Source organism: Globicephala melas, chromosome 14, assembly GCF_963455315.2.
Source record: "Globicephala melas chromosome 14, mGloMel1.2, whole genome shotgun sequence".
Classification (NCBI taxonomy): domain Eukaryota; kingdom Metazoa; phylum Chordata; class Mammalia; order Artiodactyla; family Delphinidae; genus Globicephala; species Globicephala melas.
The window spans coordinates 11,937,313-11,961,284 of record NC_083327.1 but is presented as its reverse complement, the minus strand read 5'-3'; the positions used below and the strand labels follow the sequence as shown (position 1 = coordinate 11,961,284).

Here is a 23,972-nt window from a genome sequence, read left to right as displayed (position 1 = left end):
TACTTATACAGAACTTATACAATTAAAAGACTGAAAATTAGCAATACTAGAAAACATACATGCACACTTGCAGGTGGGGTGAATAAGGAAAAGGTATACAGGCAATGCAAGAAGTAAATGAAAATGCTGGGGATGCATTCAATAAGGGATCAACGGAGCAGTATGTGAACTCGTGGCAAGCTGGGTGTAGCTTGTGTCACGCTCCATTAAGAATGAAAACGTGTTTAAAATATACACTAATGCTATGTATTAGGGTTGTTTTATATAACACCTTTCATAAATGAAACTGACCTGCCTACCTGTAGAAACCCTCTCTACTATTTTAAAACTTCACATTTCAATTATTTTTAAAGGCTAGGACAATTTTCTCAAGAAAAAGTTTCACAATGGACAGTACAAGTAGTTACGGACCTTTCCTTTGCTTAATAATATTAAGTGATTTTAATGTACTCTGGTTCAGTACATTAAAATCATGCATTTGCTTTACTTCTCTGCAAAGTAAATTATTTAAATTGTTATGCTGATTTTATACCGGGATGCTTATTGTACTACTTAACAAAAGAGAAATTAACTAATTAATTCTTCAATTAACATATTTATTCAATCACAGCTATACTTAATAATAATAATAGGTATACTTTACTGAATGCTTTCTATGAGTCAGACACTGCTCAAAGCTTTTCACGGGCATTATCATGTTTAATCCACACCACAACTCTAATTAAGGATATATTAGTAGACTCATTTTACAGGTGAAAACATTGAGGCCCAGAGAGATAAATCACTTGCCAAGATCAGGGAGCTAGTAATGGCAAAACCAAGACTCCAACAAGGACCTAACACCAAGGCTCATTCTCTTAAGCGTGATGCTACAGTACACTTCAGACATTATAGGCTTAAGTTATAAAAACGGAGTGAATTTCTCACTGGATTAAAAAAATACAGTCATACCCCACTGATCTGCTTGACAGAGTTCTGACAACCTCAACCAGTCTAGACCAGCACACAAATGAAAAGCAAGGGTAAGAGCCACTAATTTGGAAAGAAAACAACTGTGACAAAGCCCATGCTTCCTAATCCATAGCACAGTATCCGTCCAAAAAAATGGACAAAAAGTTAAGTCAGTAGAAGCAGCAAGAATAAACTATAGCATCTGAGAGAAGAGGGAAGAACGTCAATTACCAAAGAACAGCGGTCAAAGACCAAAAGGCATAATAGCCTGATGCAACGCATGCTTTACTTGTATTTTATTTTTATTTCAAAGCATACAATTATTCATGTATATAATAAAAGAATATGATTTTCATCAAAAAGAATTACTTTTTCTAAAACACTAATAGTAAAAGAGTTCTACTTCAATAACCTGAAAATGTCACTTTTCAGTGGAAAACTTCTGATTCTCGGTCATGTTCGATAACTGAAGTATTACTGTAAATGCTAGCCTGTGTTGTTTTACTGCCTCCCATAACTTGAATTTGAATTTAATGAGCTATTCTACTATATTTAAAAATAAGAATTACTACTAATATTTCATTTCAAAGTATTTCAATAAAAACATTTTGAAATTTTATTATTAACAATGTTACATCTTTTAGTTACAGTTTTCAAGCAGTTTGATGGGCAAAATACATTGTATTGCATATAAGCAATTTTAAGGCACTTAAAGTCTCAACATAAAATACCTTAGTCCAAAGAATTTTAAGAATGTTTTTTATTTTATTTATACTGTCTAAAATTTCAAGTATGTTCTTGCCAGCAATACTACTATATCACACTAGGAAAATACTTAATAAATGATATCTGTTTCATTCAGGCTAATGTACTATTTTAAACCAATCTGTTACCATGATGTCTATTTAAGAATCTAAGAATATCCAAATAAGAGAAAGAGTATTGTCAAGAGAAGAAGAAGCTCATAATTAATCAATATAACTTACAATAAAGTTTAAAACTTTTTATTCAGTTCCTTGAAAAAATGTGTTATAAGCGGAATTCTCCTATATCTATGTTTCAGCTTTTGTTTTATAAACATGATTTTATCAAGTTAGTTATTTAGAGCCCATTTCAATCCACAAGGGATTTCAGGAAGCTTACACTGTTAGTATCCTAGTATTCTGAGTCTTAAATATTGTTCCTAATTACATCATTTTTAATATTTGAAGTACACATAATGAAAGGCCTATGTAGTTTTCTTGTAAACAGAACAAAAAGACTTTGTGGAAATGTATAAGAGAGAAATTAATTCCATTTCTTTGATCTATTTCTTTGATCTTATTATCTTTTATAATAAATCTTTTGATTTATTATAATTTTTTATTAATTAAACATGGCACAAAGTTTTTAAATTATCTTTTTCTATGCAAAGTACTCAGCAATTAGAACCAAATAGCAGTGTTGCATTTCTAAGGCACATCATGTGACAATTCCTTATCAGACCCCAAAGAATAAATTCCTGATCCGAAATTAATGAAACAAATGAAGTGTTCTTCAACGTCAAATAAGCAATTTGAAGGGTCTGCCACACAAAGCATTTATCTTTTACAGAAGTTCTTAGAAGCTTTAATCAAATTTTAGTGTAATATGCACACCCAAAATGCACTATGAGAGAAAACACATTAAAAATGAATCACAAAATGAAATCGTTAACTCGAGCTGGGCTCTTTTTAACACGGCAGCCACTCTGTAAGTAGGAGTCCACGAAGGTGATCATTTACCTGAAGGCCCTGGCAGTGCCTGCTTTTCCTCTCTCAACTCAACTAGTCCCCTCTAGCCATCTGGAGCTGGACTACTCCAGCTAAAACAAAACTGTTGAATGAGGAAGGAAACAGAAAACACATGGGAAAGAGAAGGTTTGAAGGTCAACCAGACAGTAAACAGAAGCAAGAACATGAGGAGAAGCAATCAGACATGTTAAAGAAACAAGAAAGAGCACGTTCGTAAAATTACCAGGTTTCCGTATGGTCAATTACTATGCCTATCTTATGTTATTCTGCATACAAACATCAACAGTTCAGGGACCGCTCTTGAATCTCACTCGTGGGATTTCTCACAGTGATCTACACTATCCACTGTAGAGTATAAAACAATTACAATTTTAATGCAGTAAGAAAAAAATTCAAGTAATACATTTAGCACAAATACCTTAAACTTGTTTCCCACACTGATGAAGCTAAGTTTTCCTGCTTTTTGTTTAGTGTCTTTGTTGTTATTTGTGGATGATTCAAATAATTCCCGGATAAATTTATCCCTGGATTCACATATTAAGGACTCAAGAGACATATGTAAAGCGTCATTATTTTTTTCCACAAATTGAGTCTGAAAAATAAAGCAAACAGGAATGATTCGGTCCATCTTGTGATAATATTCCTTACCATGGTGGTGTCCAATAGGACTGTTTTGAGGTTGCGGAAATCCAATATCGCCACCACCAGGCAGTGGGGACAGCAAGCACGTGAAATGTGGCCGGTGTACTGAGGAACTGAATTTTAAATTTTATTTAACTTTAAATAGCCAGATGTGGCTAGATGTTACCACATTGCACAGCGCAGCTTCAACATCAAATGGTTTTCTCCCTGTGAAAGTTATACTCACTGTTTCATAGCACACCGCCCCTGCGAAATGCCTGATGATGAAGCCTTCGTCATCTCTGATGTTCCTGTGAACTGCCAGCTTAGACTTTCTAGGAATCTGAAAAATGATACACACACCAGTTATTAAATTATCAAAAATATACTACACAGGGCTTCCCTGGTGGTGCAGTGGTTGAGTCCGCCTGCCGATGCAGGGAACACGGGTTCGTGCCCCGGTCCGGGAAGATCCCACATGCCGCCGAGCGGCTGGGCCCGTGAGCCATGGCCGCTGAGCCTGAGCGTCCGGAGCCTGTGCTCCGCAACGGGAGGGGCCCCAGCAGTGAGAGGCCCGCGTACCGCCAAAAAAAAAAAAAAAATATATATATATATATATACACATATATACACTACACAACTTCCTTTAGGAAACATCTGGCATGTGAAATACTTAAAATTATAACGGGAGTTTTCATACTTTATATAATTATACTGCTTTTTAAATAAGCCTTAAAGTACCAGTAAAATCTAGCATATATTTTTGGTTATAATCTCTTAGGAAAGAAAAAAGGACCAGAGGTTTGTAAAGTTAAATGCCTATGTTTAAAGTGGTGGATCCTGAGCTTGGCTGCTGAACTAGAATCAGCAGGAGAACTTTTAAGCCTCTTACACCATTTACATCAGGTGATTCCTAGGTGTTGCCAAGGTCGAGAAGCACTGTTCTACAGAAACACCCAAAATCAGCACAGGGACTCACCTACTGATTTAAACCATACACCCTAACACGTCTACACAATGAGCCTGAATCTATATGAAGGAAACAAAATCCTTTTCCGGTTGTACTATCTAATTGTAATAGCTCATGTTGGTATCATATTTGAAAGTTTCCAGAATAACAGATCACTCCTGACCCTCAAAATAGCCTAAGGTTAAGAAAGACAATCTCATTCAAAAATGAACAAGCTAAGACATCAGAACCTTCCCAGGCTTTTGCTGGGTGAGAGAGCTAGCAGATCACAGAGTCCCCCTCTGCATGGCAGCAGGCCGGCACAAGTCAGGGGGCGACCCTGTGGTCAAGACGCCGGCCTGATGCCCAAATCCAACACTTTCCCTCTATGCTAAACAGGGAGGTCACCTGAGCTCTCCATGCCCATCCCCTCACCTCTAGCACGGCGGATGCAAGCAGGAGCTACCCCAAAGGATTCTCATGAGGACCAAATAAAGTAATTCAAGCAAAACTCTTAGAATGTGCCTGGCACATGCTAAAGGTTCAAAAAATGGTTATTAATAATTTTGTTTTCAAAGACATACAATAAAAGTAACGATCTGTACAACTCAGAGTTTACTGTCTTGCTCTTGTTCTCTTTTGAGGAAAGTGGCCATAGTCCATTCCTGATGCTTTAGTTTGCTGTCCTTGGAGCTATATGTCTCTGAAACCCTGGTCATCATTTGTTGACTAGCAGTGAGTACTCTTGGTAAAGGTAACCATGCATCCACAGACTGGTCTTCACAGAGAGCAGTGAATAAACAGGACTAGATGTACGTCTTTAATCTTAGCAGCAAGTTTTGTTGGGGACGCAGACTGCTTTTTTCTATCTCCACTGAAGTGAGAGAGGCAGCCTCCACATCAGACTTATTTAAGGATACAGAAGAACTCCAAGTCAACAGAGCAGGGAGTTGTGAGATGCAGTCCCCAGAGAAGGTTATCATAATTATATCAGCTTTTCAATGCCTTCAACCTATTCACGTTCTTGATTTAGTTAATGATGTATGGAAACAAGAATATTTGCTTTCATTCACTTGAACTCCTGGACCCATCAAAGCAGCGAACGTTATACTATGCTACAGTCTCAAAACAATCAACAGTACAGGAGGCAGCTGCCACTCTAAGCAGCTTTTCTCTTCTTCCTTCCTTCCTTTCTTTGTTGTTCTAAGATGAGGCAGCACCTATCTTCGTGGGTAAAATTAACATCCACATTTCTCTGTGCTAGTCAGCTCTTTCTGGGTGCAAGGATGGAGCTGTGCTTGCATTACCTCAGGTGATGGTGGTTGAGTATAAAGATGAACCCAGAGCTAGGTGAACACGGAAAACACCTCAACAGCTGCACACTCCAGCCTTATGGAAAACAGCCCTACCGTTCACTGTCACAAGCAGGTAGTCAAGCATAGCAGTTTAGGGAACCAGGTCTTCTGACCCTTTCAGAAGTGTACTTCTCATTTATTTCTATTGCCTTCTGTATCTGTTTTTCCCTTTAGCTAATTCTTCTATTGCTGCAGCTTCTATGACCCTCTCTGAGTACATTTTTCCATTCAAAACTCCCAAGGAAAGAGTATCAAAATCAATTTACCGATCACTAAATGAATTGCTTCCACCAGTCAGACTCTTAGCCACAAGCTTTGCTGGTCTTACAAATTTGCAGACAGGTAGCTGCTTGTGACTCGAGGTGCTAACCCCTGGAAAGTGACCAAGGTCACATGATACAAAACAGAGCAACTCATGGCCACTTAACTCAGAAGGGAGAACATAAAAACAGGTAAACCGGGCTTCCCTGGTGGCGCAGTGGTTGAGAATCTGCCTGCTAATGCAGGGGACATGGGTTCGAGCCCTGGTCTGGGAGGATCCCACATGGCACGGAGCAACTGGGCCCGCGAGCCACAACTACTAAGCCTGCGCGTCTGGAGCCTGTGCTCCGCAGCAAGAGAGGCCGCCATAGTGAGAGGCCTGCGCACCATGATGAAGAGTGGTCCCCGCTCGCCGCAACTAGAGAAAGCCCTCGCACAGAAACAAAGACGCAACACAGCAAAAATAAATAAATTAATTAATAAACTCCTACCCACAACATCTTCTTTAAAAAAAAGAAGAAACAGGTAAACCTTTTTATACGTTTTAGATAGGTGAAATGTACTTTATATCCAGCTAAAATCGCCTTGATTAGATAGATCAGCAGCAGCAAAAATATATAGATACAAATTAAATGGTTATCTATAGAAGATACTGTGCTGGATTAAGAAGATGTTTATAGCTGTGCAAAGCCTTACATAACTTACGATTCTAATTACCTAATATCTAATGTCTAGTACATGTTTCTAAAAGGTTTTCTTCCCACCAGAGGCTCAATTTTGAAGTAGCAAACTCACACAGAGTCGGAAATGGTCTTTGTGCTTCTGGTGAACTTCAGACGTAAAGTGTTGATCACTTGGCTGGGGAAGGCGATTTTCCTCATCCAAAATATCCAGTATTCCCGCTAATTTTGCTTCAATTAAATCTATTTCAAAAAATCAGAATATGACAGGATGAAAAACATAACATTTTAAACTTACTGATCACAAATTTTGAGGACTGATCAGAAACAATGTAACATGATCCTGTAAGTATTGTATTCTCTCACAAGCAACAGAGAGCAGATGAATTTTGTTTCACATCTGCAATTTATTAGAAAATAACATCATATATTTAATATAGGTTTTAGAAAAAACACTGCATAAAGAAAGCGACTAACATAATAACCATTCCATCTGTAAGCCAGAAATACCTCCTCTCCCACATGACATCTATTTTCAAATTGAAGTAAAACTACAGACGTTTTTGCAGGCTTAGCTTTTTGAAACTGTTTATAGATATGGATTCAAAACCTTTCCAGCAAAACGTCAGTAACAGCACAAATTTATGCTCCTTCCATTCATGTTTCTGAATTTCCTGCCTGTCCAAAATAACTAGAAAATGTAAGCTGCTTAAATACATAAGCAGTGCTAAATGGGACAGACTCTAAAAGCCGCAGGACACAGGAAGAGAAATCCAGAAGTGCTAAATGGGACAGACTCCAAAAGCCACAGGACATAGAAAGAGAAATCCAGAAGTGCTAATTGGGACAGACTCCAAAAGCCGCAGGACATAGGAAGAGAAATCCAGGTTCTGACTGCACTGGTCAGAGAATGATGCTTCTTGGGCAATTAATAGAGGTGGAGGGGGACGCGCTAACTGAGCTATAACTGAGAGTGCTCTGATAGATGCACGACCCAAGTGGGCTGAAGGGGAAATGGAAGGGGAGGAGTTCCAGCCAAGATACCTCTGTGAAAGGATATGGTGTGTGAGGGGATATGCTGAGTAGACCAGGTAGGATGTGAAAGTGCTTTGAGAAGTAACACGAATGTAAAGTACTGTTATTATTGTTATTGTTGTTGTTATTACTATTACACTATCTTGTCCAAATCTAGCACATGAGTCACTGACTCAACTGTCGGATTCCATTTTCAAAGCAAGGCTTGCCGCACAGCTGATTTCAGAGATGCGTGGGAAAGAAAAGGCAGACTGAACACTCCCTGGGTGGGACAGGGAAAGGCTTCTTTACCGATAAAAACAGACAAGGAAAACAGAGACCCTGTTCTCCTGCTGCAGGGTGCTATCTGGATGGGACACTGCAACTTGTGATGCCAACTTGCCAAAGGGTGCGGGTGCAGAGAATAGAAACAAAGAACTGCAGACGCGCAAAGCCAAATCCTGGCAGACGCCTCGGGCTTCCTCACACGAGATAAGAAAGCCCTTCACTGCTTAAGCAATTTTGTGTCCTCCTTAACTTATTCACGTTAACTGTTTAAGAAAGAAAATATCCCTCACGGTAGATAGAAGGAATTTTACGAAAACTTTCAATATAGCTGAATTCGATGCCTTCATAGGAAAAATAACTTCCTAGCAGTACTAGAGAAGTAAAACCTCTCTCAAGTACCACAATTTCAAGTCCCATAACCAGCAGAGCACAGAAAAATTACTAGTGAAATCATTCACTGTATCTTCCCACATTTCCCAAAAGTAGAGCAAAAAAAAAATACGTACCTATACAGTCCTGGTTATCCACGTAATGTACTTCATTCACACCTAAACCTTCCTTCTGATAGAGTTCTTGTTCCTAAAAGGAAATAATCATAATCATAGATGTGGAGCTACTGTGTGATAGGAAATGGATTCACTGTGCCATATCCGATCATAACATTTATTGATTAGTCAGTGTACAAGGCTCACACCAGCTGATTCGGGGACTGAGAAGTCTTAACAAACATTAGGGAAGAAAAACCCTTGCCCCTAAAGCAAGGCGAAATGAAAACTTACATGGCCAACATAACATGATTCACATTATGTGGAAGTGTTCCCCCCTGCAGATCAGCACGCTTTTCCCGAAATACGCTGGGCGGCCAGGCACAAACACAGGGATCTGTTTATAACCATTCAAACCCAAGACAAGACCAGGGCTTTGAAACATTTTTAGCGATTCTAAAGCCAAACTTCCCAGTAGAATAGACCAGGGATCCGCACACTTTTCTGGAAGGGCCAGACAGTAAATGTTTTCAGCTGTGGGCCATACTGTCTTTGTCACAACTGTGCAATTATGCCACTGCAGGGCGAAAGCAGCCACAGATAACAGTAAATGAAGAAGCATGGCTGTCTTCCAATAAAATTTCATTTGTAAAATTAGGCGGCATGCTGGGTTTGTCCTGAAGGCCATAGTTTACCCCTGGAATACACAGAGGAACATAACTTGCTTTGATAATTTTAAAAAGCTTAAAAAACAGCTGAACAAACAAGCTCCCTGCTGACATGAAATTTGTCTCTCCTATTATATATCCTCAATAGCCCTCAATCATCGTCTAAAGAGAGGTAGAGCAGATTTATAACATTTATAGACAAGCACTAATGTTAAGGAAAGAGCAATTAACTGCAAATGGGCTCTAATATCTACACAGTGATATATATGAGGAGTATATCATTGGGGAAAATAAACATAATTTAGAAGAATAATTTACAAATCAAAGTTAAGTTCCTGGATGTAATTCTGGTATCTTCTTAAAATTAAAAAGAAAAAGGAGGAGGGAGGGATTTTATCACAGATGGGTGGGCAACGCAATGAGCTTAGGGTGATGTATATTTCAACCTTTTTTCCCCCTGAATGTTTGAATATTTCCTCCCACGAGACGTACTATTTAGAAAAGGTTTCTGTCATTCTAGAAGGCACTGTCTACTTGAACTCAATCTGAATTTGAAATTCACACATTTACTTTAAGGAATTATTATAAAAATAAACATGAATCAAGGCACTGTCTCCTCTTCATGTAGTTTCTACTAAAGCTTGCTGGGTTGGTGTGGAAGGGAAGATTTAAGGCTGATTAAGTGAGAAGCATACATGCGAAACTTCACACAGTAATGAAAGGACTATGGCTGCCAGATGAAATTTTTCAGAGAAACTATCTTAACTGAGAGGTACTTGTTTTAACCTGTTTTATTTACGCCAGAATTGGTATAATATATAAGATATTATAAGGTACAAAAGTTGGCATGTCCTAGGAAACCCATAAAGACAAAACACAATAAAAATGGGGGAAAGATGAATGGGATGGGAACAGGAAAGAAAATATTTCACATTTCAAGTCCAGAGACAGTGGGGAACTCAGAACACAGAGGTGCTAATACGAAGGGAACGGTGCTGTGAGCCAGCAACCGGGAAGGAGGGTTCAGACTAGCAGAAGTCACTGAACTTCTGCAGTTTCTTCATCTGTAAAACAAAGGGCTGCACTAGATTAACAGATTAATTCTGAGTTCCCTTTAACTCTACTTTCTTCATTCAGTAAGACATATCTCAAACGGCTCAAAGGAAGGAAAGACGAGGGTAGTAGGTGGAGAATTCAAAATACAAGGTAAAAAATGGTTAGCCTAATCACAAATCCACTGATCCAAAGCTACTTTTATTCACTGTGCACTCTGAGGTGTTACAAAGGAACTTTCCTAGACTTGAGAGCGTGAGTGTAGGCCACCAGTCATCTACTACAAGCAGGGGAAGGAAGTCCTTACTGGACCGGAGATGGTGTCCAGACAAAAGCACCCCACTGACAGGCCACTGGCAGTGCACAAGGTATCCTGGCAGGGAAAGAGCTGCCCGGAGGTGGGCCAGGCCAGCGGCCCCAAGGAATCTCCTGGCCTGGTGGCTTTCCTGCCATACGGAGAGAGGGCGAGCAGGTAGCAGAGTGGACAGAAGCGGAGACACAGAGGAATAGAGGGAGATGCCCAGGTCAGGGCTGGGAGCAGACTACTGTTTGGCTGTGGCAAGAGTGAAGACAACAGAATGAGGAAAAGAAACAGGCAGAATTTCAAGTCTAGTAAAAGTCACCAGTAAGAAGCAAGAGACATTCACTTCTGAGGAGGTGCCTATTAGAGTTTTTACTGGGTTCCTAAGCCTCAGCTGTACCATTAACACTTCTGATGTGCCACTGGGGCCCACACTGGGCATCTCTGATTCCCTGGGCCACCTTACATCACACCCCATCCATCGGGCTAACTGCAGTATGTCTGTGTACCTTGAAATTTAAAATAGCTTAATGCGGTTCTCAAATCTAAATTGCATGGCAATTACCTCCTTCAGAATCCTTTCATTAAAAAACTGTTGAAGTTTTTCATTGCAATAGTTGATGCAAAATTGTTCAAAACTGTTACGTTCAAAGTACTCTGAAAACAAAACCAGAATCAAGAGTCATCATCAGATCAACTTCACATTAGTAAATTTAACTAAGGATAAAGTTTTATTGTATTAATGTTTAATTTAACATTAGGTTAAAAGTTATACATATAATTGTTCCATACTCCCCAAATGCTCTTATTTCAAGACTTAAATTTTTATATGCATTAAAATTAAGTATTAAAAATACCTTTGCTTGACAAAAAGGTGTTTGTCAGATAAGATAAATGTCATATAGTAAAAGATGTAAAATATAAGTACTTGTAAAGATTTTTAAAGCACAGGTGTTAAAGCAATCTAAATCAAAGAAGAAAAATGACTTAAAATGTAAGTACTTTATATTTTTCTATATAATCTGTAAAATTATAGTTAGAAAAAATATTATGGATACTAATGCATTTCTAAAATTAAGGGATTGTATTACATTATTTCTAAGATCCCTGTAGCTCTAAAATGTTACGACTCTGAGTATGTGAGTGTTATGCTAAAACGGTGCAGACTAGGAAACAAATGTCTGAAGATTACGAAATCTTAAATCAGTGACGAGTGTTTCTCTACCTTTGATCATAAGGTAATGCTTTATTGTAAATTTAAAAATATGTATTACAGCGAAAACAAAACTCTGCCCCTCCCAAATGCAAACACTCATATCTTCCCTTGACAAATGCAAACAAATTACGAAGGACACCACTTCTGCACAGAGGGAATGCCCACATTGATAAAGCCCAATGTAAAAAACCGTCAGACTTACTTTGAGATTTTTACAACACGTAGTACTCTGAGATTTTTACAACACGGTAATTCCGAACAAAGCAGCATTCCGATATCAGTGACTCATTTCATTTCTGGTTATATACCTCCATAGTTGTTCTCAAATATTTATGTTGATAGCTTACTCATTTGGTGGAAATTAATTGGAAATAGCTATCTGCTGACAACTAACACTAATGATGAATTTTTACACATAGTAATGAGTTTGGCCTGTGCGCTAGGTCAACCTGTACCCAGGTCCACTGGCTGGAGCCAATGGTTTTAATGACTTAATTCTCTGTATCAGCACTACTCAAGACGTCACCTTTATCGGCTGTACTCATTTAAGAGTACACAGACATCTCTACCTATAGTAGTTTCAATCAACATGTTTTAATTTAAGCATTAGTATGACCAAAATCCATGAGTCTTCCCTTTCCTTTTTTTTTGGAAGCATTAGCTTCCTACTTAAATCGTATTATGAAATGAAATGGTGGTATGGACATATAACTGGAAATACATCAAGTGAAAGGAATTACAAGGGAAAAAAAGTTTTTAAAATTTTATTTTAAATATGTGTGAAAGTACCAAACAGATACAAACTCACAAACAAAACTATGCTTACCAAATCCAGCAATATCTAGGACTCCAATAAAATAGGATGATGTTTCAAAAGGAAAACACTGATTCACTCTGTTGACCACGTGATCGAAAAGATGGCTATAGACAGTCTTTGCCAAGGCATCCCGGGCGTTGTTTGCTTGCTCCACTTTCAGGGGTACCCTGTAAAAGAAGACCATACCAACAGAAATTCTTCATAGTAATATGTTGTGGAAATAATGCCATATTCCCAAGAATTAAGTACATATTCACTGTGAAGAACAAAATAAATAGTTACAAAATGTCATTCGTGAATAGAGACAGATAAACGGGGCTAAGTAGAATACTACAAGAGAATTATCTACAAGATAATTAGATTAAAAGTCATCACTGAGTAAAAGAACATTAGGCTCAAAAACTCCTTTTAACCTTAATTTATACCTCATTGTACATGCTGAATATATAAAAATATCATTCAGAGGAATAATCTTCCATGTGACTTTCTTAAATGCAAAAGAAATTGCGTTTAATTCAAGGCCACTTTAAAGGTCAGAAACTTGGTTAACACTGTTTAGGAAAAAAATGTTTACATCTTAAAATCCAAACTGTCCAACTCTACTCTTTCATATAAATAACTACACGGTACAACAGTGTTGGACACTGCAGATACAGATACACAGTCCGATGAAGAGAGGCTGCCACAGGAAAGAATTTCCAAACACTGTGCTAAATGCTGTCATAAAGCATGAGGCCCTGTGGGAACACCAGAAAAAAATTATCAAAATTTGGAAGTAACCTTAAAAGTCATTCAGGTCAGACCAATACTTGAATCCCTTCTAAACAGTGATTTTCCAACTTATATTTCTTGTAATAGAACCCTTTCCTAAAGGGACTCTTATGTGGACACGCCATACTTAAGACACAAAAAAGAACTGCTTTGGAACACAGGGGAACGGAGGACATGATTGCTGAGGACCACCCTCCTGTGCTTTTACCAGCCTTCCCTTGGGTTCCAGAAATCTCTCCAAGGAGCCACGCAACTGTAGGGCACTACTATACATCTTCCTCGCTGAGATTTTCTTCATAACTTGGAGTTGGCTTAGCAAAGAATCAGGCTAAGCATACCTTGCTAATATTTCCCAAAGTAAGAGTTACCGAATTTTCTGAGTGGTTAAAAGATCTTTTTAACCTTATTTTTCTTAATTTGTTGAAAAATTTTTGAAATATGTCACTAGAACTCACTGCCTGCCTTATTCAGCAAGCGATAGAGAGCCTGGCCTTTCCCCCCACAAGGCAGGATTTTTACAGAGCAATGAGTTAGGGAACTTACTTTATCACTGTTCCTTTGGTGCCCCCTGCTGTTGTTAGCATGACTCTTGTAGTCAAACTTACACGAAGATCATCTTGATCCAAACCCAGTAATTCAGCACAATACTCCAATGACTGAGTAGATTTATTCTTCAGATTACAGCCACCTAATGAACACATATTTCAATTTGAAATTAATAAACATTATGTAAACCAGATTTTCAAGATGCATTTCTTAGAAGTACACTTCACTTACATGAAACTATGGACTAGACAAGGCTTAGTTGTGACTTTGAATTTCACCTCGCTTGTTCCCCGCCCTTGTCAGACACTCACACTGCCAAGGTCAGTGGGAGACCCTCACTCAGGGCAGCCCATGATACAATCCTTTCAGCCCATCAATTTTAGCCTGTCACAGTTTCATTTTTTAATGACCCTGCAAGCAAAATATACTAATGATAGATTATAATCCTTGTTAATATATTAAAATAAATCTCTGGAATAACAGAGTGCCTTATCACTAAAGTCATACGACCGCAGAAAAGGAGTAATTTCAGTGGTAGATGTTGTGAGGCACTGTAGTAGGTCAGTGTGGGTGTGGACGTCTGTCTATGTGTGTGGGGGTGTGTGTGTGCACACGCATGTGCTCGTGAGGCTCGGGGACAAAGGAAGAGGGTGAGGCGGCCACGGCTATTTCCTGTACATCATATCTATAGATTTCTATTTATGGAGCTGGTTTCAAAAAGTTTTTTCTAGAAAGACAGAATACGACAGTCCTTAGACTCGGGGCTGTGATGGCTCTACAACTTACTAGCTGTGTGACCTTGAACGAGTTACTTATTCTTTCTGTACTCAGTTTCCTCACCCATATAAAGATGATAATTAACTGTACCAGCCTAATAAGGTTGTTATGAAGATTAAAAAGGCTATATACCTAAGTGCCTGGAAGAGTGTCTGGTACATAATAAGCACTCTATGAAGGTACCGATAATTATTATCTTATTACTAGTAATACTAAAAATAATAAACATTTTATTAACATTTTTTATGGTTTAGTGCTTATAAATGATTCATTTTAAGACTAATTTCAAAATTACAAAGAATGTATGAAATCACAATGAGAATTTTATCATGACAAATTAATAAACTATTTAACAGACTGCTCTCAGGAGAAAGAAACCGTGAGATCTTATATGAATGAGGGCTTGTCAAGACAATTCATTGGGGAAAAGAACAGCTTTTCAAACAAAGTGCAGTGGGCAACTGGACATCCACATGTAAAAGAATGAAGTTGGACCCCTCCTTCACACCATACACAGAAATTCACTCAACATCAATCAAAGACCTAAAGGTAAGAGTAACACTATTAAACTCTTAGAAGAATACAGACATAAATCCTTGTCATCTTGGACCAGATAATGGCTTCCTAGATATGGCACCATAAGCAACAAAAGAAAAAACAGACAAACTGGATTTCATCAAAATGAAAAACTTTTGTGCTTCAAAGAACAGTATCCAGAAATGAAAAACACAACCCGCAGAATGAGAGAAGATAGTTGCAAATTATACATCGGATAAGGAACTTGTATTTAGAACATATTAAAAAAACTCTTCCCACTCAGTAATAAAAAGGCGATCCAATTAATAAGTGAGTAAAGAACATAAGTAGTCCTTCCTCAAAACAAGATATACAAATGGCCAATACAGTTGAAAATATGCTCAACACCGTGAGCCATCAGGAAAATGCAAATTAAAACCACAATGAGGTAGCACTTGGCAGGCACTAGGGCGGTAAGAATGTAAAATCCTTCAGTTACTTTGAAAGTCAATTCCTCTTAAGGTTAAATACAGAATTATCATATGACTCAGCAATTCTACTCCTAGGCATACACCCAAGAGAAATGAAAACATATGTCCACACAAAAACTTGCACACAAATGTTTACAGCAGCATAATTCATAATAGCCAAAGGTGGAAGCAACCTAAAAGTTCACCAAATAACAAATGGATAAACAAAATGTCGTATATCCATACAATGGAATATTACTCAGCAATAAAAAGAAATGATGTACTGACACATGTTAAAACATGGATGAACCTTGAAAACATTATGCTAACTGAAAGAAGCCAGTCACAAAGAGCACATATTGTATGATTCCATTGATATGAAATGCCCATGACAGGCAAATTGATAGAGACAAAGTAGAACAGTGGTTGCCTAAAGGCTAGGGATTTGGGAGGAGATGGGGTGGGGGGGTAAGGGTATGGGGTCCGTATCTGGAGTGATGAAAATATTCTAAAACTGAATATAGTGATTGTTGCACAACTCAATGTGAATTATATTTCAATAAAGCTGAAAAAAAGAATATGGGGAGAGGAATACTTAGAAGATATATTAAACCTTTAATTCTATGAAGGTAAGATTACTACTAATTTCTAGTTTATACACACACACGTTATCTAAAATTATATAACTCAAAAGGTTGATCAACAATAATTAATTCATTTAAATACTTCTCTTTTTTTTTTTTTTACTATTCTGCAAAGTTTCTTACACACTTCCAGGAATTATGTAAGGCTAGCATAGAAAAAATTTATTTTAAAAGTTTCAAAAAGGCAAAATACTGGGAAATAACGCAAGGCTTTTTGTGTCACTCCCCTTCCAAAAAAGAACTTCTCTGAACACTTTTTACATTAGTTGTTATAATAATGTATGTTTTTGTTATGTGGAATTTTTAAAACATAGGAAGTCCCTAGAGGCATTCTTTGCATTTCCATCATGAAAAAACTTTTAAATAGCAGTGGGAGCTGTCTGAACATTTACTGAAGAACAAATTTTCTGATAAAATAATTACGAATATCCAGAGCCTTCTCAAATTGCAAGGTCATGTCAAAATTGAGTTCTCCAGGGCAGGAAAAATCAATTCTGATTAGCAAGAAACCATCTGAATCTATACGAAGGATCATAGGAAGGATGAAGATTAATATAATAAAATCTTAGCTATTAAAATAAAAACAGCCTAGTTTATTAATTCTCTGGATTCATTGCCTCATTCCAATCTGCTCTGCTTTCTGCTCATTTTCCCTTCAACAGAAGGAAGTTTGAGAAGAAAAATAAAAGATAATGTGAATATCTGCTATGTGCCTTTTGACCATTTAAGTGCTTTTCAACTAACTAGATCATGCCACATTTATGATCCTCTGTGTACATCTGCGTGTTTACCACACAGTAATAACATGAGGTGTGTGAAAATGCCACCTATCACTTCTAACAACATGTCCAAACTGTGCATTAATTTTTCTAAACTTTTTTGGATATTACTTAGAACTCCTACATGCTCCCTTGGTATAACGATGCTATAGAGCAAACGAAAGTGTATTCTAACATTCATTACATTTCAAATCCCTCAAAAAAACTAGTAACAATTTTAACGCATACTAAGAACATACCTGATTTTGCTTGGTTTTTCTTTTTGTTTCTTTTATTTTAATCTGGGAGTAATCTGCATTTTTATTTTTCTTATTCATTAAAAAACACTTAGAGTGATTACTACATGCCAGACTTAAGTATTCACATCATTCTACAAATATTTAACTCACTTATTCCTCTTTATAACATGAGGTAAGGCCTGTTATTTATTATTCCTAGTTAACAGGTGAGGAAACCGACACACAGAGAGGTTAAGTTCCTGGCCCAAGGTCACACAGGCAGGTAACACACGGTGAAAAGCCTGGCCCAAGACCACGTGCTCTTACACACCACACTCTGATGTCACAGCACCGCGGACCCTCAGTCTGAAAGACACTCAGACTGTTGACTTCCATCTGCTCAGAAGGTTCAGTGACAGGGGGCAAGGAGGGGCAGTTATCACATGTACTGGAGTTAGTCAGACATGGGTCGAACCGGCTCTCACACCTACAACTTCACTAATGACCATATTACTTAAACTCCTGCACAGGTCCTACTTCTGTAAAATGGAGATAATATCCTCTACCTCATTATCTTTATTAAGTTCAGATTATGATTATGATGTTTATGATGAAATACAGTTTATGAAGGGTCTTGCACGTAGCAGACATTTTTTTTAATGTTCTTGTTCCTTCCTCTTGTGCCCTTTTCCTTATATGCAAACTACTGCTAGGAAAAACACTTCTCATGGATTATTTCTTCATTATTTTACGAATGAAAAATCCAAGGCTTAGAGAGCTTCTGGGATCTGACACTAAAGCCCATGTTATTGACTACTATATTAAATGGTGCTTCCTATTTTTTTAAAACTCTTTTAAACAATGTATTTATGCAGGAGTCAACAATCTTTTTCTCTAAAGAGTGAGGTTTTAGGCTTTGTTGGCCATTCAGTCTCTGTCACAAGCCCAACTGCCACTACGAAAGCTGGCATAGGCAAAACATAAATAAATGTGTGTGGCTGTGTTCTAACAATACTTTATTTACAAAAACAGGCAGCTAGTCAGATCTGACCACGAGCCATAGCCTGCCAACTCCCGCATTCATGGATCAAACTGAAGATCATATAAAAAGCCTTACTATTTATGTAGAGACTGAAACAATACAGTTGAAAAGTTACTATAGTGCAGGCATTTAAATGATCTGTTCAATCTGCATCAAGTTTAACCTGTTTTCGTTTCCCAGTAACAATGTATATGGGCTTTCATGTATTCAATTAACCTAATTAACCATTCCAAGTTTAGATCAATGAACCAGAAAAATGTCAAAATACCTTAAAAGATGGTAGAGAGAATTATTATGTTCACTTATTGGAAAAGATTAATATCAGTTGAAAAATTTAACCAAATACGACCCTGGTAGTCAGGATTATTTATCCTTCACAGGACGAGTTTATTCCTCATCAGTATCACTGATTTATTCAAAAAGAGCTCATAATAACTAATAATGCAGCATCCTGTAGTTGCAAGATTCATCACATAATATGGTATATTCTAGAAATGTAGGGTATTAATAAGCCTGCACACAGAGTAAATTTTCATATAACAATTAAGTGACAAACTTCTAATTTTACTCCTTTTTAAAATAAAGCAAAACAAAAAGACCACAAGAAAACAAAAAAAAAAAACCTGAAGTGCTGCCGGCTTCCTCAAAATCAATATTTCCAAGGTGCAGGACACCAGCTACTACCCGGAACAGATCAAGCTTTTCTTCATCATCCAAACCAATCTTTTTCATGGCTGTGCACATTCTAATAAAATCTCCATGGTCATCTAACAAAGGATCTTTCAAGGAACCTCCCTTAAGATACTACAAAACAAGAAGACATCAATTAATTGTGGTTTACGTTATTTAAGTATACTAACACAACTACACAACGTCTATTCACTATATAACATGCAAAAATAAAATGTGTCAATCATAAAACTTTAGTGTTCCAACACATTCAAAAACTGAATGACTGGGCAAAGTGTACCCAGGATTTATGTATTATTTCTTTCAATGACATGTGAATCTACAACTATCTCAGTAAAAATTTCAGTCAAAAATGGAATGAGATGTGTTCTAATTTAATTACAACTTTAATTCTAAAACTAGGACATTATATAAAAATATAAATTGAGTGAAAATGAAGGGAATATCAGCTGTTGAAATGAATCAACATGAAACCATAGGTCAAAAAGAACTGAGGTTTTAAAAAGCTGTAATAAAAATTTAAATCTGACACTTAGCATTACACTCCTTCAGGTTAACTGCCATCAACTACACCAATATTCCACAGCAGTAACCAGTGGACAGGCTAACAACAATGTTCATGGCCTGGGAATTAATTTTTAAACCTTTCTGTATTAGTATATATGAGGTAAAGTGTATTAGTAAGCATTATGCTTACGCTAAGAATTTATGCAATGACTGAAAACATTTCCGAAAAAATGAAGAGAAAATTTGCTTTCTCTCCTAAAAGAACGTGCATCTAAAGTATTCATTTACTAGAACCTATAACAAACTCAGAAGAAGGAAGAAGAAAAGTCAGCCCTGCAGAAACTAGAAGGAGGAAAAAGAAATTACTGGACACAGAAAGATAGGACTAGCAATTTTCCAGAACTTGAGAATGAATAAGTAAAATTAAACATTAGGTAACAGCATCAGAATTAACTGGCCATTAAAGACGCCCCTAGGAGATGTTTTTTTTCCTCCAGGTTGCCAACTGCTTCCCAGCTAAATTTGTAATTGCCTTTCCACACAAGTCTTTAAAATGTTTAATTATGCATGTGTAAAATTTCTGGAAAATGTCTAGACAAAGAAATTTAATTTTATTCTTAAAGAAAACAATCACATGCAGCCAAATTTAAAACAAAGCACATATCGTGCAGAATTTTTAGTCTTGCAATTGAAAGGTTACTTCATTTAAAAACTGTTTCTAATCAAATGTCAATGAATATATTGCTATCACGGCAGACTAAAAATACTGCATTCTCCTAAAAATAACACACGGCTTAAAGACATGCCAATGGAACTAGGCAAAGGATTCTGAATAGTCAAAATGATCACCTCATCCTCCTGATAAAGAAGACAATAAAAAGTAATTTAAACATATTAAATCCATTATTCACTTATATATTTTTATATATAAACCCAGTAATATGAATACGATTCCTAACAAACTATGTTGACTCTAGAATCAGAAATTGTACATTTTCTTCCTAAGATAGCACAAAGACTGCTACTCTTTGCAGGGTAAAATCCAGTTTTCTTTCCTCTCCACTCAGTTTTTTCCATGGTAAAAGATCAAATTTATATATGTATATATTTTTTCCTTTGGGATAGCTGCAGTATCCCACCAGGAAATGTCCCCATTATCTTAGTAGAAATAATACAATTTCTATATTTCAATGATGCCTTATAAAAATATAGGTTATCATAACAAAGGAAGATACCATAATAAATATTAATGTCACTTCTTAAAGTTCCAACCATGGATGTAATATAAAGTTTACAGACATCTGTGTCTAAAATGATAAATAAAATGTCAACTTAAACAAAAATTAACTGCAGACTCATCTGCTTAGAATTCAAATTAATGGGAATTTTTAGTTGCTTTCTGTTCTTTTCTATGAATATACTAAAGACATAATTCACCTCACCATTTTGAAAGTAGTCAAAAACATCTGACTCACAAATGCAGGGGCATTAAAAACCGAGTATAATAAAACCTTGTTCACTTAAATATAAGTCTTTTAATAAAATAAAGACAATATGAACTAGCCCCTATTATTAATCCTGACTTAGTGTTTCATAATTTAAGCTCCCTGAGTAAATACAACTTAATCCCACTTACTACTTAAACATTGCATATTAAAATTTATAAAAGTTGCAGTAGATTTTTAGATTAAGGACTTAATGTTTTTAAAATAATACTTAATGGTATAATTATATCTACTTACTCTTAGAAATACAATGATTTAGTAAGACCTATACATAAAACTTTTCATAATATATTACAGAAACATGATGTTTTAAAGAGAAATATTAAATAATACATAAGCATTAGTTCACAAGAATGCTCACTCTACTTATTGTCTACATCAAAGCTTACTTCAGCCTTGACACAGACAATAAATTATAAAGGACATATTTTATACTTAATCACAAATGGGTAATATGAGAGTAAGTTTCAAAAATGTCAGCAAAGGATGATTCTTAGGCAATCTGATGTCCTCATGCCGGGAAAATAACAAGAGGAGAGCAGTGCACTGAGGTCCCACCAAGACCCAGAACCTGTGGCTTCTGCAGATACCAAAAGAGGTGTAAAGTACTTCTCGGCGAAAGGTGTGGATGAGTATTTAGGTTTTTTAAGCATAAGCCTAAAAGTAAGAGATCCTGGGCTTCCCTGGTGGCGCAGTGGTTGGGAGTCCACCTGCCGATGCAGGGGACACGGGTTCGTGCCCCGGTCTGGGAAGATCCCACGTGCCGCGGAGCGGCTGGGCCTGTGAGCCATGGCCGCTGGGCCTGCGCGTCCGGAGCCTGTGCTCCTCGATGGGAGAGGCCATAGCAGTGAGAGGCCCGCGTACGGCAAAAAAAAAAAAAACAAAAAACAAAGCAAGAGATCTTACTTGGTTTCCAAAATAAAAAATAGAATACATCTTTCAGCACAATTTTTTTGTATTAAAGATTATAATTTTTTTTTAAAGGTTACTTTACCTCAGGACTTTTTCGGTTCTGTAAAATGTGTTTGTCAGTTTCTTTGTTAGCAAAGTATCTAGTGCAGCCTCGGTTTAAATACTAGGACAAAGAAATTTAAAATATAATTAACAAATATGATCCACAGGAAAATGATACAAAAGAAAACACAACTTATCAAATAGTGCTAACGCTAAAGAATTTCTAAACATAACCTGAGTATCATTTAATCTCTCAATTAAAATCAATACTTCTATATACCATAAACATTTCATTCCTACTAATCACAGCAGGGATGGTGAAAATCCTAACCTGAAAATAGATTAAATTACACGATTAACATAAAAACCAATACCATAAAGCTTTCCTATTTTTCTAAGGTAGCAATTTTTTAAAAATATGTATCTCCAGTTTATTTATTCATTTTTAACATCTTTATTGAGTATAATTGCTTTACAGTGTTCTGTCAGTTTCTGCTGTATAACAAAGTGAATCAGCTATATGCATACGTGTATCCCCATATCCCATCCCTCTTGTGTCTCCCTCCCACCCTCCCTATCCCACCCCTCTAAGTGGTCACAAAGCACCGAGCGGATCTCCCTGTGCTATTCGGCTGCGTCCCACTAGCTATCTATTTTACATTTGGTAGTGTATATATGTCCATGCCACTCCCTCACTTCGTCCCAGTTAACCCTTCCCCCTCCCCATGTCCTCAAGTCCGTTCTCTCTGTCTGTGTCTTTATTCCTGTCCTGCCCTTAGGTTCATCAGAACCATTTTTTTTTTAGATTCCATATGTATGTTTTAGCATACGGTATTTGTTTTTCTCTTTCTGACTTACTTCACTCTGTATGACAGACCCTAGGTCCATCCACCTCACTACAAATAACTCAATTCTGTTTCTTTTTGTGGCTGAGTAATATTCCATTGTATATATGTGCCACATCTTCTTTATCCATTCATCTGTAGATGCACACTTAGGTTGCTTCCATGTACTGGCTATTGTAAATACTGCTGCAGTGAACTACGTGGTACATGACTCTTTTTGAATTGTGGCTTTATCAGGGTACATGCCCAGTAGTCGGATTGCTGGGTCATATGGTAGTTCTATTTGTAGCTTTTGAAGGAACCTCCATACTGTTCTCCATAGTGGCTGTATCAATTTACATTCCCACCAACAGTGCAAAAGGGTTCCCTTTTCTCCACACCCTCTCCAGCATTTATTGTTTCTAGACTTTTTGATGATGGCCATTCTGACCAATGTGAGGTGATACCTCATTGTAGTTTTGATTTGCATTTCTCTAATGATTAGTGATGTTGAGCATCCTTTCATGTGTTTGTTGGCAATCTGCAGTATCTTCTTTGGAGAAATGTCTATTTGGATCTTCTGCCCATTTTTGGATTGGGTTGTTTTTTTGATATTGAGCTGCATTAGCTGCTTGTGTATTTTGGAGATTAATCCTTTGTCAGTTGCTTCGTTTGCAAATATTTTCTCCCATTCTGAGGATTGTCTTTTCATCTTCTTTATGGTTTCCTTTGCTGTGAAAAACCTTTTAAGTTTCATTAGGTCCCATTTGTTTATTTTTGTTTTTATTTCCATTTCTGTAGGAGGTGGGTCAAAAAGGATCTTGCTGTGATTTATGTCATAGAGCGTTCTGCCTATGTTTTCCTCTAAGAGTTTTATAGTGTCTGGGCTTACATTTAGGTCTTTAATCCATTTGGAGTTTATTTTTGTGTATGGTGTTAAGAAGTGTTCTAATTTCATTCTTTTACATGTAGCTGTTCAGTTTTCCCAGCACCACTTACTGAAGAGGCTGGCTTTTCTCCATTGTATATTCTTGCCTCCTTTATCAAAAATAAGGTGACCATATGTGCATGAGTTTATCTCTGGGCTTTCAATCCTGTTCCATTGATCTATATTTCTGTTTTTGTGCCAGTACCATACTGTCTTCATTACTGTAGCTTTGTAGTATAGTCTGAAGTCCAGGAGCCTGATTCCTCCAGCTCCGTTTTTCCTTCTCAACATTGCTTTGGCTATTCGGGGTCTTTTGTGTTTCCAAACAAATTGTGCAATTTTTTGTTCTAGTTCTGTGAAAAATGCCATT

General features: G+C 37.0%; 1 protein-coding gene across 1 annotated transcript in view; it reads right to left on the bottom strand.

The window, feature by feature from the left end:
• The window catches only part of MYO6 (myosin VI), a 142,959-nt gene that overhangs the window by 36,013 nt on the left and 82,974 nt on the right, over positions 1-23,972 (bottom strand). Inside the window, exons 10-18 of the mRNA XM_060283966.2 lie at positions 21,891-21,971; positions 18,818-18,998; positions 13,746-13,890; positions 12,441-12,598; positions 10,964-11,055; positions 8,398-8,470; positions 6,705-6,832; positions 3,592-3,687; positions 3,142-3,315 (exon numbers count right to left, since the gene is read on the bottom strand). Of these exons, the coding sequence (XP_060139949.1) occupies positions 3,142-3,315; positions 3,592-3,687; positions 6,705-6,832; positions 8,398-8,470; positions 10,964-11,055; positions 12,441-12,598; positions 13,746-13,890; positions 18,818-18,998; positions 21,891-21,971 (1,128 nt within the window). The remainder of the gene's footprint in view (positions 1-3,141; positions 3,316-3,591; positions 3,688-6,704; positions 6,833-8,397; positions 8,471-10,963; positions 11,056-12,440; positions 12,599-13,745; positions 13,891-18,817; positions 18,999-21,890; positions 21,972-23,972) is intronic.